This window comes from Gopherus flavomarginatus, chromosome 1 (genome assembly GCF_025201925.1).
Source record: "Gopherus flavomarginatus isolate rGopFla2 chromosome 1, rGopFla2.mat.asm, whole genome shotgun sequence".
In the NCBI taxonomy this organism is placed as follows: Eukaryota; Metazoa; Chordata; order Testudines; family Testudinidae; genus Gopherus; species Gopherus flavomarginatus.
In genome coordinates, this window is record NC_066617.1 from 49,397,601 (window position 1) to 49,424,077 (window position 26,477).

General features: G+C 44.7%; 1 protein-coding gene across 3 annotated transcripts in view; it reads left to right on the forward strand.

Moving 5' to 3' along the window:
* The window catches only part of CTTNBP2 (cortactin binding protein 2), a 187,298-nt gene that overhangs the window by 95,720 nt on the left and 65,101 nt on the right, over positions 1-26,477 (forward strand). For all 3 annotated transcript variants that reach the window (XR_007772047.1, XM_050936032.1, XM_050936034.1), the window contains exons 7-9: positions 15,573-15,723; positions 20,281-20,535; positions 25,021-25,138. Coding sequence is in view for 2 of the 3 variants with exons in the window: in XM_050936032.1 (XP_050791989.1) it covers positions 15,573-15,723; positions 20,281-20,535; positions 25,021-25,138 (524 nt within the window). In the remaining variant the exon portion in view is untranslated. The remainder of the gene's footprint in view (positions 1-15,572; positions 15,724-20,280; positions 20,536-25,020; positions 25,139-26,477) is intronic.

Consider the following 26,477-nt stretch of genomic DNA (forward strand, 5'->3'; position numbering starts at 1 on the left):
TCATCTGGTACAGAGGCTGATTTAAGCGATAGGGAAAGGGGGTTCCAAAGAGGATGGATCTAGCCTGTTCTCAGTGGCACCTGATGACAGAACAAGGAGTAATTATCATAACCTTAGTCCCAGATTTGGACCTTAGCGTCCAAAATATGGGGGTTAGCATGAAAACCTCCAAGCTTAGCTACCAGCTTGGACCTGGTACTTGCTGCCACCACCCAAAAAATTAGAGTGTTTTGGGGCACTCTGGTCCCCCTGAAAAGCCTTCCCTGGGGACCCCAAGACCCAAATCCCTTGAGTCTCACAACAAAGGGAAATAATCCTTTTTCCCTTCCCCCCCTCCAGGTGCTCCTGGAGAGATACACAGACACAAGCTCTGTGAATCCAGACAGAGTGACTCCCCCTCTCCGTTCCCAGTCCTGGAAACAAAAAGCACTTTCCTCTTCACCCAGAGGAAATGCAAAATCAGGCTAGCAAATTCAACACACACAGATCTCCCCCTGATTTCTTCCTCCCACCAATTCCCTGGTGAGTACAGACTCAATTTCCCTGCAGTAAAGAAAAACTCCAACAGGTCTTAAAAGAAAGCTTTATATAAAAAAGAAAGAAAAAATACATACAAATGGTCTCTCTGTATTAAGGTGACGAAATACAGGGTCAATTGCTTAAAAGAATATTGAATAAACAGCCTTATTCAAAAAGAATACAAATCAAAGCACTCCAGCACTTATATTCATGCAAATACCAAAGAAAAGAAACCATATAACTTACTATCTGATCTCTTTGTCCATACACTTAGAAACAGAAGATTAGAAAACAGAACTACTTCTCCAAAGCTCAGAGAAAGCAGGCAGACAGAAAACAAAGACTCAGACACAAACTTCCCTCCACCCAGAGTTGAAAAAAATCCGGTTTTCTGATTGGTCCTCTGGTCAGGCGCTTCAGGTGAAAGAGACATTAACCCTTAGCTATCTGTTTATGACAGTAATGGTCTCAAGTTGCAGTGGGGGAGGTTTAGGTTGGCTATTAGGAAAAACTTTTTCACTGAGAGAGTGGTGAAGCACTGGAATGGGTTACCTAGGGAGGTGGTGGAATCTCCTTCCTTAGAGGTTTTTAAAGTCAGGCTTGACAAAGCCCTGGCTGGGATGATTTAGTTGGGAATTGGTCCTGCTTTGAGCAGTGGGTTGGACAAGATGACCTCCTGAGGTCCCTTCCAACCCTGATATTCTATGTCAGTTGGTAGTTCTGCAATTTCATATCTGAATTCCTTCAGAACTCTTGGGTGAATATCGTCTGGTCCTGGTGACCTATTACTGTTTAATTTATTGATTTGTTCTAAAACCACTTCTATTGACGCCTGAAACTTGGACAGTTCCTCTGAATTGTCATCTGAGAAGAATGACTCCGATGTGGGAATCTCTCTCTCGCATCCTGTGCAATGAAAACCAGTGAAAAAATTTCATTTAACTTCCCCACTGTAGAAGGGATGTGGTCAAATTGTAGAGAGTCCAGCAGAGGGCAATGAAAATGATTAGGGGGATGGGCACATGATTTATGAGGAAAGGCTGAGGGAACTGGGCTTATTTAGTCTGCAGAAGAGAAGTGTGTGCGTGCGGGGGGATTTGATAGCAGCCTTCAACTTCCGGAAGTAGGGTTCTAAAGAGGATGGAGCTAGGCTGTTCTCAGTGGTGGCAGATGACAGAACAAGGAGCAATGGTCTCAAGTTGCAGTGGGGGAGGTCTAGGTTGAACATTAAGAAAAACTGTTTCACTAGGAGGAGGATGAAGCACTGGAATGGGTTACCTGGGGAGGTGGTGGAGTCTTGGAGGTTTTAAGGTCCTACTTGACGAGCCCTGGCTGAGATGATTTAGTTGGGGTTGGTCCTGCTTTGAGCAGGGGTTTGGACTAGATGAGACCTCTTGAGGTCTCTTCCTACCCTAATCTTTTATGATTCTATGATTCTCTGCAATTGCCTTGTCTTCCTTGAGTGCTCCTTTAGCATTTCTATCGTCTGGTGGTCGCAACGATTATTTGGCAGGGTTCTGATATACTTGTGTCTTTTGCTAGTTGCTCTTCAAATGCTTTTTTGGCCTGCCTAATTATACTTCAAGTGGTTGCAGATGTATATTCCACTCAGGTATGTGAGCGCCTAGCACACAGAAGCTGGAGAACTTTGCCTAGCAGTATCTGCTGTGATGGCACAAACACCCTTCGGCCCTTGCAGCCTCTCTAATGTCTATTTAAGGGCGCCATCCCCCCGACTCCCCCTCAGCTCCTTCTCAGTGCCTTTGGTTTGAGTCAAAGCATTCTGTGTGGTATTTATCTCATGCTTTTTGTTGTTAACTTGGAGATAGTTCTCTCAGTATTTTGTTATGTTAGTGATTATAGAAGGGGTCGGCAACCTTTCAGAAGTGCTGTGCCGAGTCTTCATTTATTCATTCTAATTTAAGGTTTCACTTGCCAGTAATACATTCTAACATTTTCAGGAGGTCTCTTTCTATAAATCTATAATATATAACAAAACTATTGTTGTATAAAAAGTAAATAAGGTTTTAAAAATGTTTAAGAAGCTGCATTTAAAATTAAATTAAAATGCAGAGCCTGCCTGATTGGTGGCCAAGATCCAGACAGCGTGAGTGCCACTGAAAATCAGCTCGTGTGCTGCCTTTGGACTGTCCCAATATTTAGGCCTTTGTCCTGCAGTACTCTGTTGTTGGTTTGTTTTCCCCCCCTGCTGGCGACCCCTCCCACATGTGTCCCGATATTTTCTTCTTCTCATCTGGTCACCCTAAAGAGTATTCAAGTGGTTACACCTGAAGCAGTACCTGATGGAGCAACCCATGAGACCCACGTCAGTGCTGGGATCAGATTGTCCAGCTGCTCAGAGACCTTCAGTGCCACCACAAGACTCGGACTCTTTTCTTAGGAGAATAGACCGTTCTTTTTCCTCTTCTCCCCTGGAAAGAGGACTCATAAAACTGACCTCATTTACTCCAAGACATGGGAGATTCTTCATTCCCTTCAAAAAGGAGTGCTGGTAGGAACTGGAGTTCCTCAAGTACTCAGGTTAGAGCAGGGCTCTCTACCACTCTCCAGTTCAAAGGCAAATCATTCAGGTAGAATGCCATTGACTTGGTATCTTCTATGGAGTGTCCATTGAATCCAGTACCAACAACATTGGACTCTGCACTGAACGTATCAACACCACTGGCTTTTGAAGCAGCTGCAGATTTACTTTTCCTCTCTTTGCCAGGCTTGCCTGTGATATAGGAGCCCTCAGCTATAGTGGTGTCTTCTGAGATCTCTGGACCATCTGGGTTGATGGCCTCACAATACAGGCTGTTGCAGGCACTGCTTAAAAATCAGCTTGTGGAGACAAGACCGGCACCAAAGGCTATTTTGTTGGTGCAAATTCCATCTTTGGTCCTGGAGACAATGTCTGTTTCTACAGTTTGGGTACAGGCCAGAGCTACAAATGCAGTACCGGCCTCTACTTCGATACCAATGTCTATTCCAGTACTGAGTGTTAGGGCTGTCTCTGTGACACTGCTGACATTGAAGGCTCCAACTGCTGTCTTTTTTGATGTGGCTAGTGTACTGGGCTTCCAATGAGTTAAGATGTGATTTCTCTCAGTATTTTGTTATGTTAGTAATTATCATATCACCTGATGCTAGCAGACCAGGTGCCAGCTCATGCCAAGGGCCCTAGGCCCCAGCTGAACACTGACGAATACATAACTGGAAACCAATCAGGCTCACCTGTGTATTAGTATTGTTAAAATAGATACTTTATTTATAAAAATATGTTTAGTATTTATATGTTATGAAATGCTTGTAAGATGCTACGTGTATTAATTTCACTTAACTTCTGTACCCCATGTTATATAGTTACCCTGAGGACAGGTCTACACTGCAAACTTGCAGTGGAGCAGCTGCACTAATGCAACTGCACTGCTATAGCGCTTCTAGTGAAGAATCTGGTTTAGATTCTCTAAACTAGGGGTTCTCAAACTGGGCATTAGGACGGTTATTACGTGAGGGGGTTGTGAGCTGTCAGCCTTCACCCCAAACCCCTCTTTGCCTCCAGCATTTATAATGGTGTTAAATATATAAAAAAGTATTTATAATTTATTGGGGGGGGGTCACACTCAGATGCTTGCTGTGTGAAAGGAGTCACTAGCAAAAAAAAGTTTGAGAACCACTGCTCTATACCGACGAGAGAGAGCTCCCTATCGGCTTAATAATTCCACCTCCAGGAGAGGCGTTAGCTGTGTCTGCGGGAGAAGTTCTCCCACCGACATAGCTCTTAGGTTGGTATAACTACATCACTCAGGAGTGTGGATTATTCATATCCCTGATTGATGTGGTTATACTGAAGTAATTCTGTAGTGTAGACCAGGGCTAAAAATTTTTACGTTGTAAACTTCTGTAACTGTGTAACTCGCCAAACAGAAAAGAAGCTTTAATTAATGTGAAGGCTGGCTTCCTACAGAAGATGCTAGAGCCTGCACACAAGAAGGCTCATTGAAACCAGATGAGCCATTGTGAAACATCAAAGGACAAAGACTTTGTTGATTGCTCCCCCCACACCCATGAAGAGGAAATGTGCACAAGGATTCGTCTCACTGGCTTGAACTCTAGGGGAAGGGAATAAAAATCTCTGATCAGAAGAAACTGGATTTCTCTATACTGCTTCAACTCCGAGGGGCAACGATTTTTAAGCATAAACAAGGGATTTCTAACTTTGGCCTGGGCCAGCCCCTAAAGGACTCAGAATTTAATATATTATAGCAGCTTCTATTACCTTTTGGAACCTAAGGTTGTAACTCATTAGTGTGTGTATGTTTACCTGCTTTGATCTTGTAAATAACTCTCATTTCTTTTTCTTCTTTAATAAATATTTAGTTAATTTATTATAGGATTGGCTACAAGTATTGTCTTTGATCTAGGATCTAAGGTGCAGTTGACCTGGAGTAAGTGGCTGGTTCTTTGGGACTTGGAGTAACCTGAATATTGTGGTTTTTGGTGTAAGGAAACATCTATCACAAAGGCAAGCTTACCTGGGTGGCAAGACAGATTGGAGTACTCAAGGGGGCTGTCCATGACTCCATATTAAGACTGTTATAGTGCTTGAGGATTCACACTTGATACTTGGTTGGTGAAATCTAAGTATAGAACTCACAACCACTTTGGGGTTTATGCCCTGCATCTTCACATTCTTCCCTGAGGTTGGTACTCATGTTCCTGAACCACTCCAGACAGCTTACCCCGCTTCTCCAGATGTAGCTCCTCTGTTCTTATCAGATTATTTGGAAAGTTTCTCCTTTTGAAGTCATCTTCCACTTCCTATTCTTCATCTAGACAGCAAGCCCAAAAGCGCTTTAGATCTTTAGGAGATCACCATTGGCACTGGAATTGGTACCATTCTCATACCAGAGATAGGGTTTTGTGGCCTAGTTCCTACAGGCAGTCAATGTCATATCCCTTTCCTCAGTGGCATTCATGGAATCCTTAGGAGGTCCCTTGATCTTTAGGGTCTTGATCCTTGGTTCACTCCAAGGTATAGTCACCAGACTTTCCTGCTGTCTTGCCTCCTGACCCAAGTAATCTAGAGACCATATGGAGGTTTTCTCTCTGAGCCAGTTCAGTCTAAGCCTTTATTGCAGGAGCAAGTGGAATCATAGAAGATTCCATTAGCTTTGATTTCCTTTTCCTCTTCATCGGACAATTCCACTATATCAGATTCCTCTTCTCCTGTGCCTGTGGTTTTTAAATAATGTCAAGATCTCTATGGTGAATGGCTACAGCTTTCGGAAGGCAGAGTATGTTTGGGAGAATACCCATTAATCAGTAGATGTACTCCAGTCTTCAGCTCCAGGGAGGGCAGCTCTCCCTATAAATGAAGGACTTTTGGAACCTGCAAAGACTTTGTGGCATATCCCAGCTTCCTTCCTACCCATATGGAAGCCCACTGATTTAAGTTGGAACTGAAAGACATAGTGTCTTAAAATTGGATTTAATGGGAAGAAAAATTTATTCAACCTCGTCTTTACTAATGTGCATTGCCATTCAGCAGGTTCTATTGTTAAAATATGATTTTGTGAATTGTGAATGACAGAATTTTCCAAGATATTCAAGCTTTCATTGCAGAGGGCCGATTAGTGGCCAGGATATCATTACAATCAGCACTGGATGTAGCAGACACCTCCTCTAGGATTATGACCTCACCTGTAACAATGAGAAGAGCTTTGCAGTTACAGAATTCTGGCATAGGCCCTGAGGTCCAGCAAAGTATAGAGGACTCACCATTTGATGGTAAATTTTTATTTTCAGAAAAAACTGATGAGACATAATTTATTTTTTTTAAAGACTCTTGAATTACTTTACATTCACTGGAAGTTTATACCCCAGTGATAAGGAGGTGTCACCGTGGGGGTCAACAACAACAGCAGCAACAATACTGACTATTCCAAGCATTATTTTTGGCAGTTGGCTTATCCAGCTAGACCACAGGACTTGTCCAGGAAGAGACATTAATCTCAAAGGAAAAGGCCTACTTCCAACCAGCTAGCCCATCTGCTTTGGACAAACAGTCAATTTAACTCTCCTAACAAGAACAGTATCTCAATGAGCTGGGAGCACACAGAGTCAAGTGGAATACATGTCGGCATCCATGTCTTGAAGAACTGTGGCAGTACAGGTAAGTAACTGTTTTTGTTTTCGTTTGGTTTTTTACTGTTGTCAAATCATTCTGAGCCTTTTCCAGTCAGAACTGGAAACAATATTCTAGTAATGGTCTTACTAATACTGTGTACAGAGTTAATATCACCTTCCTACTCCAACTTGATATTCCTCTTCTTTTATAGCCAAGGATCAAATTAGCTCTTTTATCTACCACATCACATTGGGAGCTTAGTTTCAGCTGGGTATCCTCCATGACCCCTATGTTCCTCACAGAGTCACTGCATTCCAGAATTTACTCCCTCATGCTGTAAATTTGATATACCTTCTTTGTTTGTAGATGAATGACCTTGCTTTTGGCTGTATTCAAATACATATGCTTTAAATGAGCCCAGTTTACTAATTGATCCTAATTGCAGTATAGAAATGACCTGTCAGTATAATTAGAAGAGTACAGCCAGTGGAGCACAGGATCTAGTCCAAGTGGTGAATATAGCTGGACCACTTCATAATAATGACCATAATATAATTAAATTTAACATCTCGATGGCGTGGAAAACACCACAGCAGCCCACCACAGTAGCATTTAATTTCAGAAAGGGGCACTACACAAAAATGAGGAATTTAGTTAAACAGAAATTAAAAGGTACAGTGCCAAAAGTGAAATCCCTGCAAGCTGCATGGAAACATTTTAAATAACACCATAACAGAGGCTCAACTTAATTATATACCCCAAAATTCATAACAATAGTCAGAGAACCAAAAAAGTGCCACTGTGTCTAAACAACATAGTAAAAGAAGCTGTGAGGCAAAAAGGCATCCTTTAAAAAGTGCAAGTTAAATCCTAGTGAGGAAAATAGAAAGGAGCATAAACTCCGGCAGGTGAAGTGGAAAAATACAATTAGGAAGGCTAAAAAAGAATTTGAAGAACAGCTAGCCAAAGACTCAAAGTGATAGCAAATTTTTTTTAAAGTACATCAGAAGCAGGAAACCTGCTAAACAATCAGTGGGGCCACTGGATGATCAAGATGTTAAAGGAGCACTCAAGGATCATAAGGCCATTGCAGAGAAACTAAATGAATTATTTGCATCAGTCTTCATGGTTAAGGATGTGAGGGAAATTCCCAAACCTGAGCTATTCTTTTTAGGTGATGAATTTGAGGAACTGTCCTCAATTGAGGTGTCATTAGGGGACGTTTTGGAACAAATTGATAAATTAAACAGCAATAAGTCACCAGGACCAGATGGTATTCACCCAAGAGTTCTGAAGGAACTCAAATGTGAAATTATAGAACTACTAACTGTAGACTGTAACCTATCATTTAAATCAGCTTCTGTACCAAATGACTGGGGGATAGCTAATGTGACACTAATTTTTAAAAAGGGCTCCAGAGATGATCCCAGCAATTACAGGCCAGTAAGCCTGACTTCAGTACCAGGCAAACTGGTTGAAACTATAATAAAGAACAGATTTGTCAGACACAAAGATGAACACGATTTGTTTGGGAAAGAGTCAACATGGTTTTTGTAAAGGGAAATCATGCTTCACCAGTCTACTAGAATTCTTTGAGAGGGTCAACAAGCATGTGGACAAGGGGGATCCAGTGGATATAGTGTACTTAGATTTTCAGAAAGTCTTTGGTAAGATCCTTCATCAAAGGCTCATAAGCAATGTAAGCTGTCATGGGATAAGAGGGAAGATTCTCTCATGGTTTCGTAACTGGTTAGAAGATAGGAAACAAAGGGTAGGAATAAATTGTCAGTATTCAGAATGGAGACAGGTAAATAGTGTTGTCCCCCAGGGGTTTGTATTCAAACCAATACTATTCAATATATTCATAAACAATCTGGAAAAAGGGGTAAACAGGGAGGTGGCAAAATTTGCAGGGGATGCAGAAGTACTCAAGATAATTAAGTCCAAAGCAGACTGCGAAGAGCTACAAAGGGATCTCACAAAACTGGGTGACTGGACAGCAAAATGACAGAGGAAATTCAGTGTTGATAAATGCAAAGTAATGCAGATTGGAAAACATAATTCCAACTATACATATAAAATAAGGGGTCTAAATATGCTGTTACCACTCAAGAGAGATCTTGGAATCATTGTGGATAGTTTTTGAAAACATCAACTCAATGTGCAGCAGCAGTCAAAAAAGCTAACAAAGTTGGGAATCATTAAGAAATGGATAGATAATAAGACAAGAAATACCATAATGCCTCTATATAAATCCATGGTACACCCACATCTTGAATATTGCATGCAGATGTGGTTGCCCCATCTCGGAAAAGATATATTGGAATTGGAAAAGTTTCAGAAAAGGGCTACTGAAATGATTAGGGGTATAGAACAGCTTCTGTATGAGGAGAGATTAATAAGATTGGGACTTTTCAGCTTGGAAAAGAGACAACTAAGAATGGATATGATAGAAGTCTATAAAATAATGATGGATGTGGAGAAAGTAAATAAGGAAGTGTAGTTTACTCCTTCTCGTAACACAAGAACTAGGGGTCACCAAATGAAATTAATAGGCAGCAGGTTTAAAACAAATAAAAGGAAGTGTTTCTTCACACAATGCACAGCCAACCTGTGGAACTCTTGGCCTTCACAACATGCTCTGGCAAAGACTATAACAGGGTTCAAAAAAGAACTAGATAAATTCATGGAGGATAGGTCCATCAATGGTTATTAGCCAGGGATGGTGTCCCTAGCCTCTGTTTGCCAGAAGCTGGAAATAGGTGATAGGGGTTGGGTCACTTGATGATTGCCTGTTCTGTTCATTCCTTCTGGGGCATTGCATTGGCCACTGTAGGAAGACAGGATACTGGACTAGATGGACCTCTGGTCTGAACCAGTATGGTCATTCTTATGTTGTTATGGCTTCTGATCCACCATGTGCCATTTTTCACAATGACAAGGTTCAGCTTAGGCCACACCCTAAGAGCATCTCAAAGGTAGTATCTGATTTTTGTATGAATCATGTTCACAGGTCTGAGCAAAGGCTGCACACCGTGGACGGGACCCTGGATGGGACACAGCCCTTCCATGTTTCTTCCTAGCTTTTTGTTTCAAATCCAGAGCATATGAGAGAAGACAACCAGTTACAACGCAGACACTGTTGAAATGGAGCACCAGGTGCAGCACTCTTATGCTTCCAAAGGGATAGCACTCCCTGGCAGGCTGACTGCACACTCAACTAGAGCACATTCAGCCTCAACAGCATTTGTGGCACACATCCCTATTATGGACATCTGCAGGGCAACTGTGTGGTCTTCAGTTCATTCATTCACCAGACATTATGCACTGACTGCTGCATCAAGGAAAGATGCAAATGTAGGTCCCACAGGCCCTTTTTCTAATGAGAATCCAAGCCCCACAGTCTGGGATAAGAGCTTGGGGGTCACCTACAGTGTGATGGACATATACAAGCACTTGAAGAAACGGTTACTCAGCGTCTCATAACCGTTGTTCTTTGAGATGTGTTGCATATGTCCACTATACCACCTGTCCTCTCCCCCCAGGGCATCGGAGACTACCATTAACTTCTGGTGTGAAGGGACTGAAGGAGAGGTGTAGCTCCTCCTGTATTTTTCCCTTGGTTTGAAGCACGAGAAGCTCAAGTGTGGGCAGGGCCGTTAGAGGTACAGCTAGGGAAGTGTTTTTCAAACTTGGGGTTAATACCCAAAAGGGGGTTGCAAGGCTATTCTAGTGGTGGGGAGCTGTCACTGTATTGCCATCCTTAATTCCAGGCTGCCTCTAGAGCTGGCAGCTGGAGTGCGGTGGCTGCTGGTCAGGTGCCCACCTCTGAGGGCAGCGCCACCGCCAGCAGCAGCCCATAGAAGTAAGGATGGCATGTGTGTGTTTTTGGGTCATCACAACCTGAAACATTTTCAAATGGGGGACTCATCAAAAAAAGTTAGAGAACTCTTGCACTGGGGAAAACACTCTAGCACTGGTGCACGGGACACACACACACCTACAGTTGCAATGGACATATGCAACACATCTTAATGAACAACAGTTACAACAAGGTAACTTGTTTTTTCCAATGAAAACTTTTTAGTTTTTTTATCAGCTTGGTAACATTTAAGATTATTAAAGCTGGTTCTAAGACAGTTCTCCAGTGTTGGCTTGCAAACACTGCAGAAGAATGTTTGTTTAAAAAAAAATTCCACTGTAATGTTTTAATGAATGATGGAAGCATTTCTAATGATTTTAGGTTTTTATAAAAGGCTGATAGTATGCAATCTAAATGTTGGACCAAGTTTATAACCTCACTACATCCCTTTAATCCATTCCACCATCCCTCTTGTTGATCCAACTTGTCACCTTTAACTGGTCTCCTTCTTGCCAGACATATTCAGGCTGTGTCCAATTCCTGCAGCTACTTCCTCTATAACATTTTGAAGATTCATCCTTTCATTGCTGTAGAGACAGCCAAAACTTTCATCCAGGCTGGCATCATCCTCCCATCTTGATTACTGTAATCACCTCCTCTCTGGCCTCCCAAACACCATGTCCCTTGAACCCATTAACACAGTTGCTAAGATTGTAATTCTGGTCTATCATTTAGAGCATATTAGGCACCTCTTTGAATCCTTCCAATAACTTCTGTTTCACTGCATCAAGTTCAGCTTCTTGTCTTCACCTTGTAAGACTCTTCACACAACTTTGCCCCTCAGGGTAAGATTAAAGCAATTCAGGGTGCTAGTCAACCACAGACAGGGGCAGCTCTAGGGTTTTTGCAGCCCCAAGCAGGCTGTCTTCGGCGGTTTGCCTGCGGAGGGTCTTCTGGTCCTGCGGCTTCAGTGGACCTCCCGAAGCCGCAGGACCAGCGGACCCTCCACAGGCACGTCTGCAGGAGGTCCACCGAAGCCGCAGGACCAGCGGACCCTCCGCAGGCAAACTGCCAAGGGAAGCCTGCCTGCCACCCTCGTGGCTTGCCGCCCCAAGCATGCGCTTGGCGTACTGGGGCCTGGAGCCGCCCCTGACCACAGCATGGGGCCCTCTCCCTACCGTTCCAGAGCGGTAGTGGCCTGGGCATCCCCTTCTCCCAGGAAGGCCAGCAGTACCTCCCCTCACTGGGAGTAGCTGAAAGATGGGAGTGGCAGCAGGTGGCCCACATCACTCTTCTCCTCAGACCCAGAGCCGGTGCAAGGATATTTTGCGCCCTAGGCGAAACTTCCATCTTGCGCCCCCCGCCTCCCAAATCACATACATTATACACAATACACGGTCACGAAATTGTGCCCCAGACCTTTTTTTTTAATCTGCCATTAGGCTGCATTAACTGTAAACGAAAAAAAATGAAATTTTATTCCTATCAGTCCTTTTTCTTGTTCACTATTAAAAGTAAAGGATAGAGAATGCATGTCACTTACTATAATTAACTATTTGAATTTCATCAACTGTTTGACATAAATATTAAGAGATCAAGATGACTTTCCCTTAAAATTAAGCAATGTTGATTGTAATCAGAAATACACCTTTTTTAGTCACGTATACGTCCTTCCTTCATATCAAAATCTGACTGGGAGTGCTGCGGAACCCATTCTGCCTAACTAACCATGCACCTCCAAATGATTAAAAACATCAAATGGTACAAACTGAATTTGAATGAAAAATTCCATTTTCTAACTAAAGAGGTCACCCACACTCAAATGGTTGCCAAGCGCTCTCTGTGGTGGTATGTTCATCTGCTCTAAATGCCTACTAACTTCCCTGTGAAAATAATCTTTGACTTTGATCCAATGAATGCAGGATGGAAAAGCTCCCCCCCCAAGAAGACCTAAGACATGATGGCTGGATGACATAAACAGACACCTGTCCCTCACAGGCACTACCTCATAACATGCCAATTGTGCTCAGGACAGAACATCACAGAGGAATATTATGCATTCAGTGGTCTCTACACTGGCCAAGCAACAGCACAACAACTAACCTAACCAGTCCATCCAACTTTTTTGACTGCTTCTTGGGCACTGGTGAGGGGTAACGGTGCCAGACTGAGCCCGGTGATGGGTGCAGTACAAGTCCACAAACTGAGGCAAGGTGCTGGGCCTAGAGTCCTGCTGAGACTGCTGTCCTGCACCAAGTGAAGCACAGTCTCCATGAGGAGAGAACTCAAATAAATATCACGTTCCTTCTGCATGATTCTCCCAAGCACTTCTTCAGGCAGCTGCTGTGGGGGTCACTCACAGGCTTAGGCCTGCCTGTTGCAGGCAAAACACAGCAGCAGGGCTTAAAACTCAGACAGGGCTGCCCAGAGGATTCAGGGGGCCTTGGGCAAAGCAAAATTAGGGACCCCTTCCATCAAACATTTGCAATACTATAGTAACATGTATTAGGAAATGTAAAAAATAACTAGTGAAATACATTCAAAAATTAACTTGTAATAATTTGAAAATACACTAAATACATTATTTAAAAACATTAAAAGCTGTAATGGTCTGTATACATTTGCAATTACATAATGGGCAGATGATGGGTGATTGTGATGGTTGGTACCAATGGGCTGTCACTGCCTGGGGGTGGTGCTGTTGTTGCCCTGGGCTGGGTGGGGAGCTGGGCTCTGGGTTCAGGGGTGCCCAGCTCACAGGGGCTGGGCTCAGGGATGTGGGGAGATGGGGTCAGGGTGGTGTCCAGCTCAGAGGGCTGGGCTCCGAGCTGGGGGTCAGGGCTGTGGGGGGCATGGGGTCAAGGGGGGTGCCTGGGGGCACTGGGGCAGCTCAGCTCTGCAGGCTGCTGTTCTCTCGAGCCACCCACATATAAGGGGAGCAGGAGCAGGGACCAGCCAAGGACCAAGGGGGCAGGAGCACAGGCACCTGAGGCCAAGCTGTGGGGAAGCACTTGCTTACCTTGCCCAGCACATGAGCGTCAGGGTCTTCTTTCTTCCTCCACTCCACCAGACCACCGCTGAGGCTCTTTTCTTCTCCTGTCCCTCGCTGTGGCTGATGTGGAGGCTGAGCCAGGGGGCAGCCCCCACTTTCCTCCAGAAGCCCTTGTGTCACGCCATCGCAGGGCTCCTACCACGTGCGCTAAGCAGAGCTGCGCAGCTCTGCCCAGCCGCCACCACCGCGCCCCCCCCCCCCCCCCCGCAATGAGAAAAATTGCATAGGGCTGGAGCCCCTGCTCTGGGAGGGAGAGGGATTCTGATTTATGAGCCTCTGCTAGCAGCCCAGGGATTCCCATGGGTCAGCGCGCCGCCGGCAGCCTGAACCTCTGGGCAGTCGCAGCAGCGCCCTGACCCAGGGGACTCACTGGGCTGCCGGCTGCCGCGGCAGCGCCCTGACCCAGGGGGGCCCTGGCCTGCCGGCTGCCGCGGCAGTGCGCTTCTCCGCAGCAGCCAGCAGCCCGGGGTTTCCCTGGGCCAGGGGATCCCCTGAGCTGCGAGCTGCCGCGGTGGCGCACTGACTCGGGGGACACCCTGGGCTGCGGGCTGCCGCGGTGGCGCCCTGACCCGGGGGACACCCTGGGCTGCCGGCTGCCGCCGGCAGCGCAGACTCCCTCTCTGTCCCAGCAGCAGCGGCCGGTCAACCATTTAAAAAAAATTTGGGGGTGCTTTGACACCCCCAAATCTCAGCGCCCTAAGCAACCACCTAGTTCACCTAAGTGGTTGCACTGGCCCTGCTCAGACCACAGTGGAGGTGATGTTAGTTGGGTTCCCTCGCAGCTTTTTTTTCTTTTGCACAGCCTCATTGAGATGAATGGGGCAGTTCACACATTTCTTTACAACCATTATGGCTAGAATCTTCATTTTTTAGATGAAAGCTGAGATTCTGATGTAATCAATGGCTCCATGAGTGGAGGAGACCCTAGTTATACAGGCTTGCTGCACCTATAACTTAATCTGAGTACTCCTCTTTACTTGTCTTTTCTTGCATTTTATTCTGTCACTTTCAACTTTACCTGCTCAGTCAAAGATTCCAGCCTGCACTGCCTTTCTGTCAGCTGCACTCTCTTGCATCTCCATGTGTACTTTCATGTGTCTGACACATGGAACATGTTCCCTGAACTAATCCATAAAACCCTCTCATCAAGACACAACTGTACTGCAGTGCCTGTATGAAATAAGCCAATGAATGACAGCTGGGTAGAGGGACATTTGGGAATATGTCTCTTTATAATTGCAAGGGGGGGAAGTGCATACTGTATACAAATTATATACACTAACGTACACACATAATTGTGTCCTCCTCCATCCTCATATTGTTGTCTTTGGTCAGAGATTGTGTGTTTGCACAGCACTTATCACAGTGGGACCCCAGTCCTCAACTGGGCCTGTGAAAGCTACAGCAATTTAAATATTGAATAAAAGTATGTTATGAGGAGGCAAGAGTGTGTATGGCTTTTGTGGACAAATCTTTAGTCACCTGAAAAGCAATCTTTCACAGCTGTTATATTTCATGGATAGGAGACATCTCTACAGTTCTGTTTGACACTTTAGATGCTGTTTTCTAATGAAAATATTGTAAAGCTTCACAAGTTTGTGTTTTCAGTATTTGCTGCTTTGTAGAGCTACAAACATAACTGCTGTGAGAGTAACAGAGGGATTGCCAAATATTTAAAGAGAGAGTACTCTGATGTCAGTGGTCAGGAAAAAAAACATTCTTTTGTTACTCACACTTGAAGACATTTATTCAAACAGCTGTCAACTAAAACATTTTTGTCAGCTCTTGTAAAATACAGTTTTTCAATCTTGCCAGTTTTAAACAGAACTTTAATATACCTACAATAATTTTTTGATATGATTAATTTAACTAAATTAGTCTATGCTAATATATACATCAATAAAACATTTAAAAATGTTTTTTAAATGTGCATGTAATGTCACATGGCATTTAAAAAGTCAAATACAGGAATCTTTTATTGTGTTGTCACCTGATGTTTCCACTCATAGGTGTGCAGAATTATTAATTATGCATCAGGCTGACGTTAACCATGCTGCTGAAAGAGGACAGACACCTTTGTACCTAGCCTGTGGAAATGGAAATAATGAATGTATCAAACTTTTGCTGGAAGCTGGAGCAGATCGAAGTGTAAAAACCAGTGTAAGTTAAAAGAATTTCTAAAATCACAGTGTGAACTGCACAGCTGCAAAAATCAGAATTCCTTGCACTGTAATTTTTAACTCTTTAACGATGTAAATGCTCAGTGTGTTTTGGAATTAGTAAAAAGCTTTGATTTTAATATTGCTGTGTCTCATTGTAAAAGGTTTTCTATTTGTTTATGTTGCATAGTTTCCCTAAAAACTTATCACTTAGCTTTCCTCTCAGCCTCAGTTTTAAAATGCAACATTTTGTATACCATGTTCCTGTGTAAGACAGCAGAGGTAGAATTGATCTAGATTGGTCAGGCTCTCCTGTATAATTAATATAAGAGGGTACATTACGATAACTAAGATATACCATACCAAATGCATTCCATTGACATATCGTTGGTATACTTGGACCCTGCAAGTAGAAAATTACTTGTTAAACAGTAGGAAAATAAATCACTAGTGGAAGAGGGCCTAGGCCACTGCCTAACGGTCGAAGTCTCGGTAAGTATGGATCTATCTGGGTTCAGGCGGGTATGGGTACGATTGTCCGAGATATTAATGGGTGGGGTTGGGGTTACTATGGGGAGGATTACTTAAAGGAGGAACGGTGGGGGGAACAGTGGAAGTATGGTCCAGTAATTCTGGAATGACGTAACATGGCCAAGGGGCCTGTGGTGGGTTGCAATTAGCCGCACCGGGGAGAAATCCCAAATACCAGTGTACCCCACATTCCCATGCAAATCGGCCACAAGTACCCCCTTGATACCACATTTCCACAACATTCCCATAATACAAGAACTAGAGGTCACCAAATGAAATTAATAGGCAGCAGGTTTAAAACAAATAAAAGGAAGTTCTCCTTCATGCAGCGCACAGTCAACTTGTGGAACTCCTTACCTGAGGAGGTTGTGAAGGCTAGGACTATAACAGCATTAAAAAGAGAACTGGATAAATTCATGGTGGTTAAGTCCATAAATGGCTATTAGCCAGGATGGGTAAGGAATGATGTCCCTAGCCTCTGTTTGTCAGAGGATGGAGATGGATGGCAGGAGAGAGATCACTTGATCATTGCCTCTTAGGTTCACTCCCTCTGGGACACCTGGCATTGTCCACTATCGGTAGAAAGGATACTGGGCTAGATGGACCTTTGGTCTGACTCGGTACGGCCATTCTTATGTTCTAATGTTGTTGTAGCCTTGCTTCTCCTCGTGTCAGTCATGAATGAGGTAGGGCTATGTGGTAGCCCTGATACCTCTATAGCTCTGGGACATCTTGTCTAATTGCAGATCAATGTTATCCTTGAAAAAAAACATTCTTCAGCAAGGATTGTGAAAGAAGTTCTTAGATATTTGTCACAAAGGGAGAGTGAGGAGGATAAAATAAAATGTATGTGTGTGGTGTGGATGGGGAGAGGATAGGTGAGAGTCTTCAAATTTAAAGGTTAGGCATTCCTTTATTCACATACTTCAGGGCTATTGCTTAAACATTTGATAAGTACACATAATATTGAGACTTTTTATCCCTGAATTTTGTGAGATTTAGACTGTCCAGAAATATTGTATGAAAGATATTTTATATGTTTTGTAGCCTTTTAAACACATACTACATGTTAATTAGGTTAAAAGGGGCTGATTTTTGTGTGGAAAATAACCTGAATTCATTTTGAAATTAGAGGAAGAGGATATAGAAAACATTATTGAAAAGTTCTTATCTGGTTGATAAGTTGACTTTTTATACCAAGATGTTACAGAAATTGCCACTTACTGAATGCTTCTTTGTTGTAATATTAAACCACACCTTACGGAAGGTGGTGCTACAGAAGTGCATCACCCTGAGAAGAAGACCTAGGGAGGTACAATGGATAAATTTTTCAAAAGCACCTAAGTCCCGTTGAAATTCAGTCATTGGGACTTAAATGCCTTTGTTACTGAGAGACTTCCACATTTTTTCCCAGTGGCTCCAGAGTGCTTCCCACTGCCACAGAAGGCTAGCCACTGCACTACCTTTGGAGAATGCACAGCGTACTTTTCCCCCACATGGGAACAGACTCCCTGTCTGGTGTCAGGAGGCCAGGTCCATGAATCCGTCTTGTCCTACCAACTTTGAGGAAGATATCATAGACAGAGGAAGAACCCTGTATCAGTCTTTGCTGTTAAAGGAGTGAGCACTGCCATTGTGCTCTGCTCTGCTGGGTAATACAGGGGAAATGTTCCTGGTACCTTTCTGCCAACTTTGATTGTGGAGTGCTGGCTGCAGATGACCAACAAATTACTTTAAAATTTAGTTTTTGAGGTCAAGGTCTGTGAATACCTTAAATAGTTTCATTTTTTAAAATTGGAAAAACAATCTACTGCAAGACATTTCTCTCACTAGGGCATGCATTTTCTAAGTGGATCTCTTTGAAAGTAAAATCCAAACCATCAAGCATCCCTGAAATTAAAAAAAAAATCTTTCCTTAGAGTAGAAAATGTAGTAGCAAAATGATGAAGGGTGGAACCAATATTACAGTGTTGAGTTGTATGAATCTGTGTTGATTTTTCCAAACTAAGGAGATTGCAAAACTCAAACCATACATATATGCTGACAAAGGTGCAGGAAGTAGGGCTGCGAGGGGTGCTGCAGCACCCCCAGATTTTACGCCCAGTATCCTGCGTGCTGGCTGCTGGCCCCCTGCGGCCCGGAGGTTCTGCCGACCTGGGGTCCTGCTTGGCTGCCGTCCCTGGGGGCTCTGCTGCCAGCCTCAGGGTCCCAGCCTCTAGGCCACATATGACGTCCCAGCTGCTGGGACGCCAGAGGCTCCGCTGCCAGCCCCAGGGTCCTTGCTGCCAGCTCCACACCTGGGGGCTCCACTGCCAGTCCCAGGGTCCTGGCCCTGCCCCATGCCTGGGGGCTCTGCTGCTTGCCCTAGAGTCCCAGTTGCCAGCCCAGGGTCCCAGCCGGCTGCTGACTCTGTGCCCAGGGGTTCCTCTGCCAGCCCCAGGGTCCCAGCCACTGGCCCCAGGGTCCTGGCCATCCACCCTGCATGCGGAGTCCCAGCTGCTAGCCCCATGCCCAGGAGTCTGCACCCGTCCATAGCTGTGGCCCCAGCCTCCACTGCCTTACTCCTATTCGCGTCCCCGCTCCTAGAGCCAAGGACATGCTTCCGGCCCCAGCTCTAGTGGGTGGGGGTCGCAGACGGGGGCAAGAGGGATGCATCTCAGTACCCCCACTCCAAAAACTGTTCCAGCACCACCATATGCTGAGAATCTTTTTGTCATTTACAATGGAAAGAAGCTTGTATGGTCAGCTCAAATGTAGTGATAATTTAGAAGAAAATAAGTAGGAGAGACAAGTTCAGACTGTGGCCTTTTAAATTAAGGACATCAAAGAAGAATTAAGGACAGGGCTGGCTCCAGGCACCAGCTGAGCAGCTCGTGCTTGGGGCGGCAGATTCCAAGGGGCAGCATTCTGGCCAATCTCTTTTTTTTTTGCTTCACTGTTTTGGCTACCCCTGCAGGTTTTTTTCTTTTTTTTTTTGCTGCTCTAGCCGCCCTGTAGGGGGCAGCAGCACAGAGGAGGGGAGCGCCCTGCTGGGAGCGGTGCCAGGTCTGTAGCAAGCCCAGCAGGGCAGCCTGCATCCTTCTCTGCCCGCCAACCGGAGCGGCGCGGAGTCTTCCCGCAGGCGGCATGGCAAGTGCCCCACTGAAGGAAGCCCTGGCTGCCCCCCTTCTCACTCTGCCCCCTGCTGCCCAGGGCACATCTACAGGGCCGGGAGTCCCCCTACATCCGCGCTCCGTCCGTCCTGCAGGTTTTGTTTGTTTGTTTTCCCTTTTGCCGCTCCCGCCGGCTCACAGGTTTGTTTGTCTCCCCCCGGCCCCTTCACTGCTCCAGCCAGCACGCAGGTTTGTTTGTTCCCCACCCCCACCCCCCTTGCTGCTCCGGCCGACCGCAAGTTGGTTTGTCCCCCCCCCCTCCAGCTCCCTCGCTGCTCTGGCCGGCCCGCAGGTTTTTTGCTTGGGGCAGAAAAAAGCCAGAGTCGGCCCTGATTAAGGATTCAAAATTCTTCCAAGAGCAGCTGCACTGGCTTTGTTGTGCTAATGCAGAGAGAAGCTAACATTGTGCATAGCCAGAGAGGAGAAAAGTGCTATATAAAATTGTACAGAATAGTAAATAAAAAATCTGACAAACGTCCAGTTACAATGTTACATTAGCTCGCAGTTTGCAACCCAAGACATCCCTGGCAGAAGGTTGCTTTAATTCAGTTTGACCTCCACTTGGCATGTTTTCGGTGGACCCTTACAACCTGTGGTGGCTCAATAAATGTCTTTTTCCAAGCAGGTATTATGGGACTGTAACCCACCTTTTTCATTTCACACCAGGCATCTCACACACATACTTTTGCATAAAGTACAACAGATGGGCTGTCTCATACAAAACTGTGACATTTGTTTATAGTCAGCCATTGTTGGATGCTTAAAAGCTTTACAGACAGCATGTTTGATAGAAAGCCATTAGTAATATAAATTCTGTAACTAACCACTTTTCTCCGTGTGTGGTGGGGTTGTGCTTTTCATTTTTGTGTCTTTAGGATGGCTGGACACCAATTCATGCAGCTGTGGATTCTGGTAATGTTGACAGCCTCAAACTCCTTATGTACTATGGAGAAACAGACAATGGAAACTTTATGAATGATGCACAGCCTAATTCAGGCTTCTTTGACTTGGAATGCAGAGAAGACAGCTGTCCCAGTAAAGCAAGACCTGTTGTTTCTGCAGATCTCATCAACCATGCTGACAAAGAGGGTTGGACTGCTGCCCATATAGCAGCATCAAAAGGCTTTAAGGTCTGTCTGTATGTTGTTATAACTATTGTAGCAATTAAATTACTTTTCCGTTAATTGTGTCTATATAATATAGACATGTCAAGTTAATGACATCCTTAATTGTAAATGTAACTGTTCATAGTTAAATGAAAATTATCTTAATTTTGCAAATACAGTCTCCAACTATCCATGGAATATTGATTTTTTTTTAAAGTATCTGTGCTTTGCGCGGGCTTTTCAATTGGAAATGAGTACGTTAGCTGGAAAATGTTTTATTATGATTGCAGGGGGAAATCCAATCTGACCTACTCCACCCTGACTAATTGATGTCAGCAGGGCAGTTTCTTGACACCAGGCACTAATGCAACATTTGGCATCAGAAGCTTGACGCTACTAACTCTGAATGGTTAATTGATTTTTTTTATTTTTTTTTAATGAGAAGTAGGATTTGTATCAGTTCAAAGCTGAGACTGTTTCTGGCAGAGAGAATGGAACAGAGATGTCATTGAGGGGCATAGGGAAGGATAGTTTTGAGAATAGAGCCCAAGTTTTTAAAAATCAACTAGTGATATTGAGTGCCTAAACTGAGACATTATAAAAGAGGCTTGATTCTCAGAGAAGGCTGAGAACCCACCCTGTGAAAATGAAGCCTCTGTAGGTATCTTGGATGGGGCACCCAAAAATGAATGCACTTAAAATTTCTCCACGCTTTTAAAAATCTTGGCCAGATCTGTTTATCACCTGACTCTGGCTAAGAGGTTGTGACTTTTTTTTTTTTTTTTTGTCTGAGGACCTTGCCACTATTCACCATACTTTATTACATAGAATATACAATAGAATATCAGGGTTGGAAGGGACCTCAGGAGGTCATCTAGTCCAAGCCCCTGCTCAAAGCAGGACCAGTTCCCAACTAAATCATTCCAGCCAGGACTTTGTCAAGCCTGATCTTAAAAACCTCCAAAGAAGGAGATTCTATCACCTCCCTAGGTAACCCATTCCAGTGCTTCACCACCCTTCTAGTGAAAAAATTTTTCCTAATAGCCAACCTAAACCTCCCCCACTGCAACTTGAGACCATTACTCCTTGTTCTGTCATCTGGTACCACTGAGAACAGTTTATATCTATATTCCTTTGAACCCCCTTTCAGGTAGTTGAAAGCTGCTATCAAATTCCCCCTTATTCTTCTCTTCTGCAGACTAAACAATCCCAGTTCCCTCAGCCTCTCCTCATAAGTCATGTGCTCCAGCCCCTTAATCATTTTTGTTGCGCTCTGCTGGACTCTTTCCAATTTTTCCACATCTTCCTTGTAGTGTAGGGCCCAAAACTGGACACAGTACTCCAGATGAGGCCTCACCAGTGTCGAATAGAGGGAAATGATCACATCCCTTGATCTGCTGGCAATGTCCCTACTTATACAGCCCTGTACACGAGTGCAGCCAGGGCTCGACTCTCTCCGGGGGGAGGAGGGGAGCCACACTAGCTCACTACACGCCAGGAAATAGCCTGGCCGTCCTTGCAGCAATCGCCTGCCCTGTGGGGGCAAGGGGCTCAGGTCCTTCGGCAGGGCTGAGCACCAATAACAGTTAAGGCCCTGGCCCTACGTCAGGGCGGGGCAGCAAACACTGAGTCAGGAAGCTCAGGCCCTTGGGCAGGGCTGAGCAGCAATAGCAGTTAAGGCCCTGGCCCTAGGTCTGAGCAGTAACAACAGTTTTAAGCCTGGCCTTAGGTCAGGGTAGGGCAACAAACACTGAGTCATCAATGATAGGCTTTGGCCTCCTCAGGCCAGGGAGAGGGGGAGTCTGCCACCCAGGAGTTGGGTGGCAGGGGGGACGTAGGTCCTCCCACTCCACTGCATCCCAGCCCGGGGCCCTAGCAGTGGCTGAAGATCCACTGCTTAGTCAGTGGGGATCCTGGCCACAACACACTGACATAGGCTCTGGTAATGCTGCAGCCAGACTGGGGTCGGCTTCCCCGGGCTACTTCTGTATTCCCCCTCGGAGCCTACCTGGGTCCTGATGTTGGCCTCTGCAGGGTCGAGGAGCATGGGCTCGTCGCGGCCGGGGCTGGGTGGTAGGTCCGGGAACTCCTCCGGATAGTCGGCCCAGGGTAGCTCCAGCGGTTCCTCCGGGTAGCAAGTGCGGGGGAGCTCCGGCGGCTCCTCTGGGTAGCAGATGTGGGGGAGCTCAGGCCAGTCTGGGCGGCTGCCCTGGATCGCAGGAGGTTCCCAGTCGCAAGCTCCCTGAGGGACGTCTGCTCACTCCGACTGCTGGGGCCTCACTGAGCTCTAAGGGCCAGCCTTTATAGTTCCAGGTCAGTGCCTGACCCTTTGAGGGGCGGGCTCAGTGCTCTTTAGCCCCGCCCACTCTGGCCTCCAGCTGAGCTCTTCCTCCTATGGGCTGGAGGGGAGCTGCACCACCTCATTACAAGCCTCAAATGCCCTTAGCCTTCTTGGCAACAAGGGCACACTGTTGACTCATATCCAGCTTCTTGTCCACTGTAACCCCTAGGTCCTTTTCTGTAGAACTGCTGCCTAGCCATTCGGTCCCTAGTCTGTAGCAGTGCATGGGATTCTTCTGTCCTAAGTGCAGGACTCTGCACTTGTCCTTGTTGAACCTCATCATGTTTCTTTTGGCCCAATCCTCTAATTTGTTTAGGTCCCTCTGTATCCTATCCCTGCCTTCCAGTGTATCTACCACTCCTCCCAGTTTAGTGTGATCTGCAAACTTGCTGAGAGTGCAGTCCACGCCATCCTCCAGAACAGTAATGAAGATATTGAACAAAACCGGCCCCAGGACCGACCCTTGGGGCACTCCACTTGATACCGGCTGCCAACTTGACATGGAGCCATTGATCACTACCTGTTGAGCCCGATGATCTAGCCAGCTTTTTGTCCACCTTATAGTCCATTCAGCCAGCCCATAATTCTTTAACTTGCCAGCAATAATACTGTGGGAGACCGTATCTAAAACTTTGCTAAAGTCAAGAAATAACATATCCACTACTTTCCCCTCATCCACACACCCAGTTATCTCCTCATAGAAGGCAATTAGGTTAGTCAGGCATGACTTGTCCTTGGTGAATCCATGCCGCCTGTTCCTGATCACTTTCCTCTCCTCTAAGGGCTTCAGAATTCCTTGAGGACCTGCTCTATGATTTTTTCAGGGAATGAGGTGAGGCTGACTGGCCTATAGTTCCGCAGATCCTCCTCTTTCCCTTTTTTAAAGATGGGCACTACATTAGCCTTTTCCCAGTCATCTGGGACCTCCCCCAATCGCCATGAGTTTTCAAAGATAATGGCAAATGGCCTTGCAATCACATCCGCCAACTCCTTTAGCACCCTCAGATGCAGCGCATCTGGCCCCATGGATTTGTGCTTATCCAGCTTTTCTAAATAGTCCTGAACCACTTCTTTCTCCACAGAGGTCTGGTCACCTCCTCCCCATGCTGTGCTGCCCAGTTACCTCAAGATTAAATGACTGCAATGCACTCTACGTAAGGCCACCCCTTAAAATTATTTGGAGACAGATACTGGTGTGGAATGCAGTGGCTTTCTTATTGAATGGGGCATCTTGCTAAAAGCAAATAAATGACACAGGTGCTCCAGGATCTGCACTAACTACCAGTTGATTTGCCGGTGGAGCTTAAGGTGTTCATTATTATCTGTAAAGCCCTAAATGACCTGGGACCAGACAGCTTTAGGGATCACCTTTCTCCCTGTGCCATACTGTCACAGCTGCAGTCAGCAGGGTCACTTGAGCTAGATTTCTCTCTTTATAATAGCTTTAAAAATTTGGGCTGGTGTGCCTAAATGTTTGTATTCTGTTGTTTTTGTTACAAACTAAGATTTGTTTGCATTATTGATATTCTTTCAGAAATTCAAAGTGACTTGCTGAAGGAGGGACTTGTAAGGTGAATTTGCAACTATCATTGTTGGGTTATTGTGTATCACTCACATACCAAGCATGGATGGCAATTTGTTACCCTACTAATGTTTTTGTTGCTAAGTAAACACAGGTTCAATGGGTTGCTCATGTCTTCTGAATGTCCTTGCAGGTTAGTCATTACTAAACCTTCAACTTGCCTTTTAATATAAGCTGAAAACTGAAACCAAGATTTTCAAAACAGGGTGCTTTAAGTTAGGCTCTTAAATATGTGACCAAATTTTCAGAAGTGTTGACTTCAGTGGGAGCTATAGAGTTCCCAGTGCTTGGAAAATACTGACTTTAGGGACTCTGTTTTAAAAACCTTGGCCTGAGAATTTCAAGTCTAAGGCAAAACATTTGACACCTGTACTTCCGTTCTGTGAGAAACCCCTTTTGGAGCTTCATGTTTAGCAATTCTGCTAGTTGCCTTTCTCTGTATATTTGGAAATACATGTGTACGTATTGAATCAGAAGTGTAATGGCTAATTGTAGGGCTGCCTGCTTCCTGCAGAAAACAATTTTTGAGTATTTACCCCAAGTTAATTTAGTTAAACTGCAAATAATACAGCTCTCACCTTTGCAGAACTGCCTAGAAATCTTGTGTAGCCATGGTGGACTAGAGGCTGAAAGAAAAGATAAGTGCGATCGAACGCTGCATGATGTTGCCACTGATGACTGCAAACATCTCCTGGAGAACTTGAGTGAGTTACAGTTTGCCAATAGCACTGCACTAAAATATTTAGCAGCCAGGGTCTTGTGGGACACAGAAGAAACACTTAATACAATGTTTGTTTACCCTTAATCTCACCCTGCTCACATTTTTCAACCGCCAAGCCAGTTTAGTTTTTAAAGAGTGCAGACATATTTCTCAAAATTCTGCTACAATAAATGACAAAAAACATCTTGTTGGAAGGTGTAGGGTAATCTCTTGTTCTGATTTTTAGTAGTACCTAAAAATGTGTCAACTTTAAAAAAAATCAAATAAATTGCTCAATTCTGAAAACAAACCTAATCCTTTGGAATTGGTAAATTAATTAATTATTTTTCATCAGAACTTTTACCTTTCTTCCTTTCATTATTCTTATCCTCCTCTTTTCAGACTCTTTGGGCAAAATCCTCATCAGGTTTAAACAAAATAACCTGTTTGGTTTTGGATTTGGAGTAGAACTGGATGATTTTTTTTCCAGACTAATTGCTTATTCACCAAAAAGTGCAGGGTTTTTTGCCACAAACCTGCTTGTGAATTTGATACAAATTTGCCAGATAGTTTTAGCTCAAAACCATTTTTTTCATAATTTAGATGCCTTTCAAAAATGGGAGGAGCAGGTGGTGCTGGTGCCCTACTTAAAATTTTTTGCCCAGTGGTTAGGGCTCTTAACTGGAATGTGGGAGACCAGGTTCTAGTGTGGATCTCTCTCATTCTCTCCTGTTGTAACTGTTCTACTATGTATAGATAGAGTCACTGAAGCAGGAACTCGATCTTGGGTCTCCCATGTTGCAGGAGAATGCCTTAACTACCAGGATATATAGTCATTTTCACTCTCTTTTCCTGGTCCAGTAGTTAGCCGTCGTCATTATGACTGACTGTGAATTGTCACTGGATGAGAGTGCCCAAAGCACTGGGCTAAACGTTACAGGCGGCAGTGGTGACACCATCCCCACCAGACATTTTGTGAATCTAGCCTTTTAAAAATCCCTAAAACAAAATGTTGCAGATTAAATTATATGTTTTCTTCTACCTAAAATGGATTTTTTTTTTCAAATCACTGGCATTTTTTGCCATATTTATATCAGTTTGACCTCCAATCAGATTTTTTCCCCGGTTGAACTATAAGAACAAAACCAAAACAGCATTGAAAGTCTTGTTACAGCAGAATTGCTCCCCAAACCAACCAGCATCAATCCTGTAGCTGCACTCCCTCAGTATTTCAGGGTCATTTGCTGAAATGTATTGTTTTTCCAATGAAGTTGGGGGAGAGTGAGGCTTGCAATCCTAGAGTGACCTTTAATGATGCATATAGCAGGGATGGCCAAACTTAC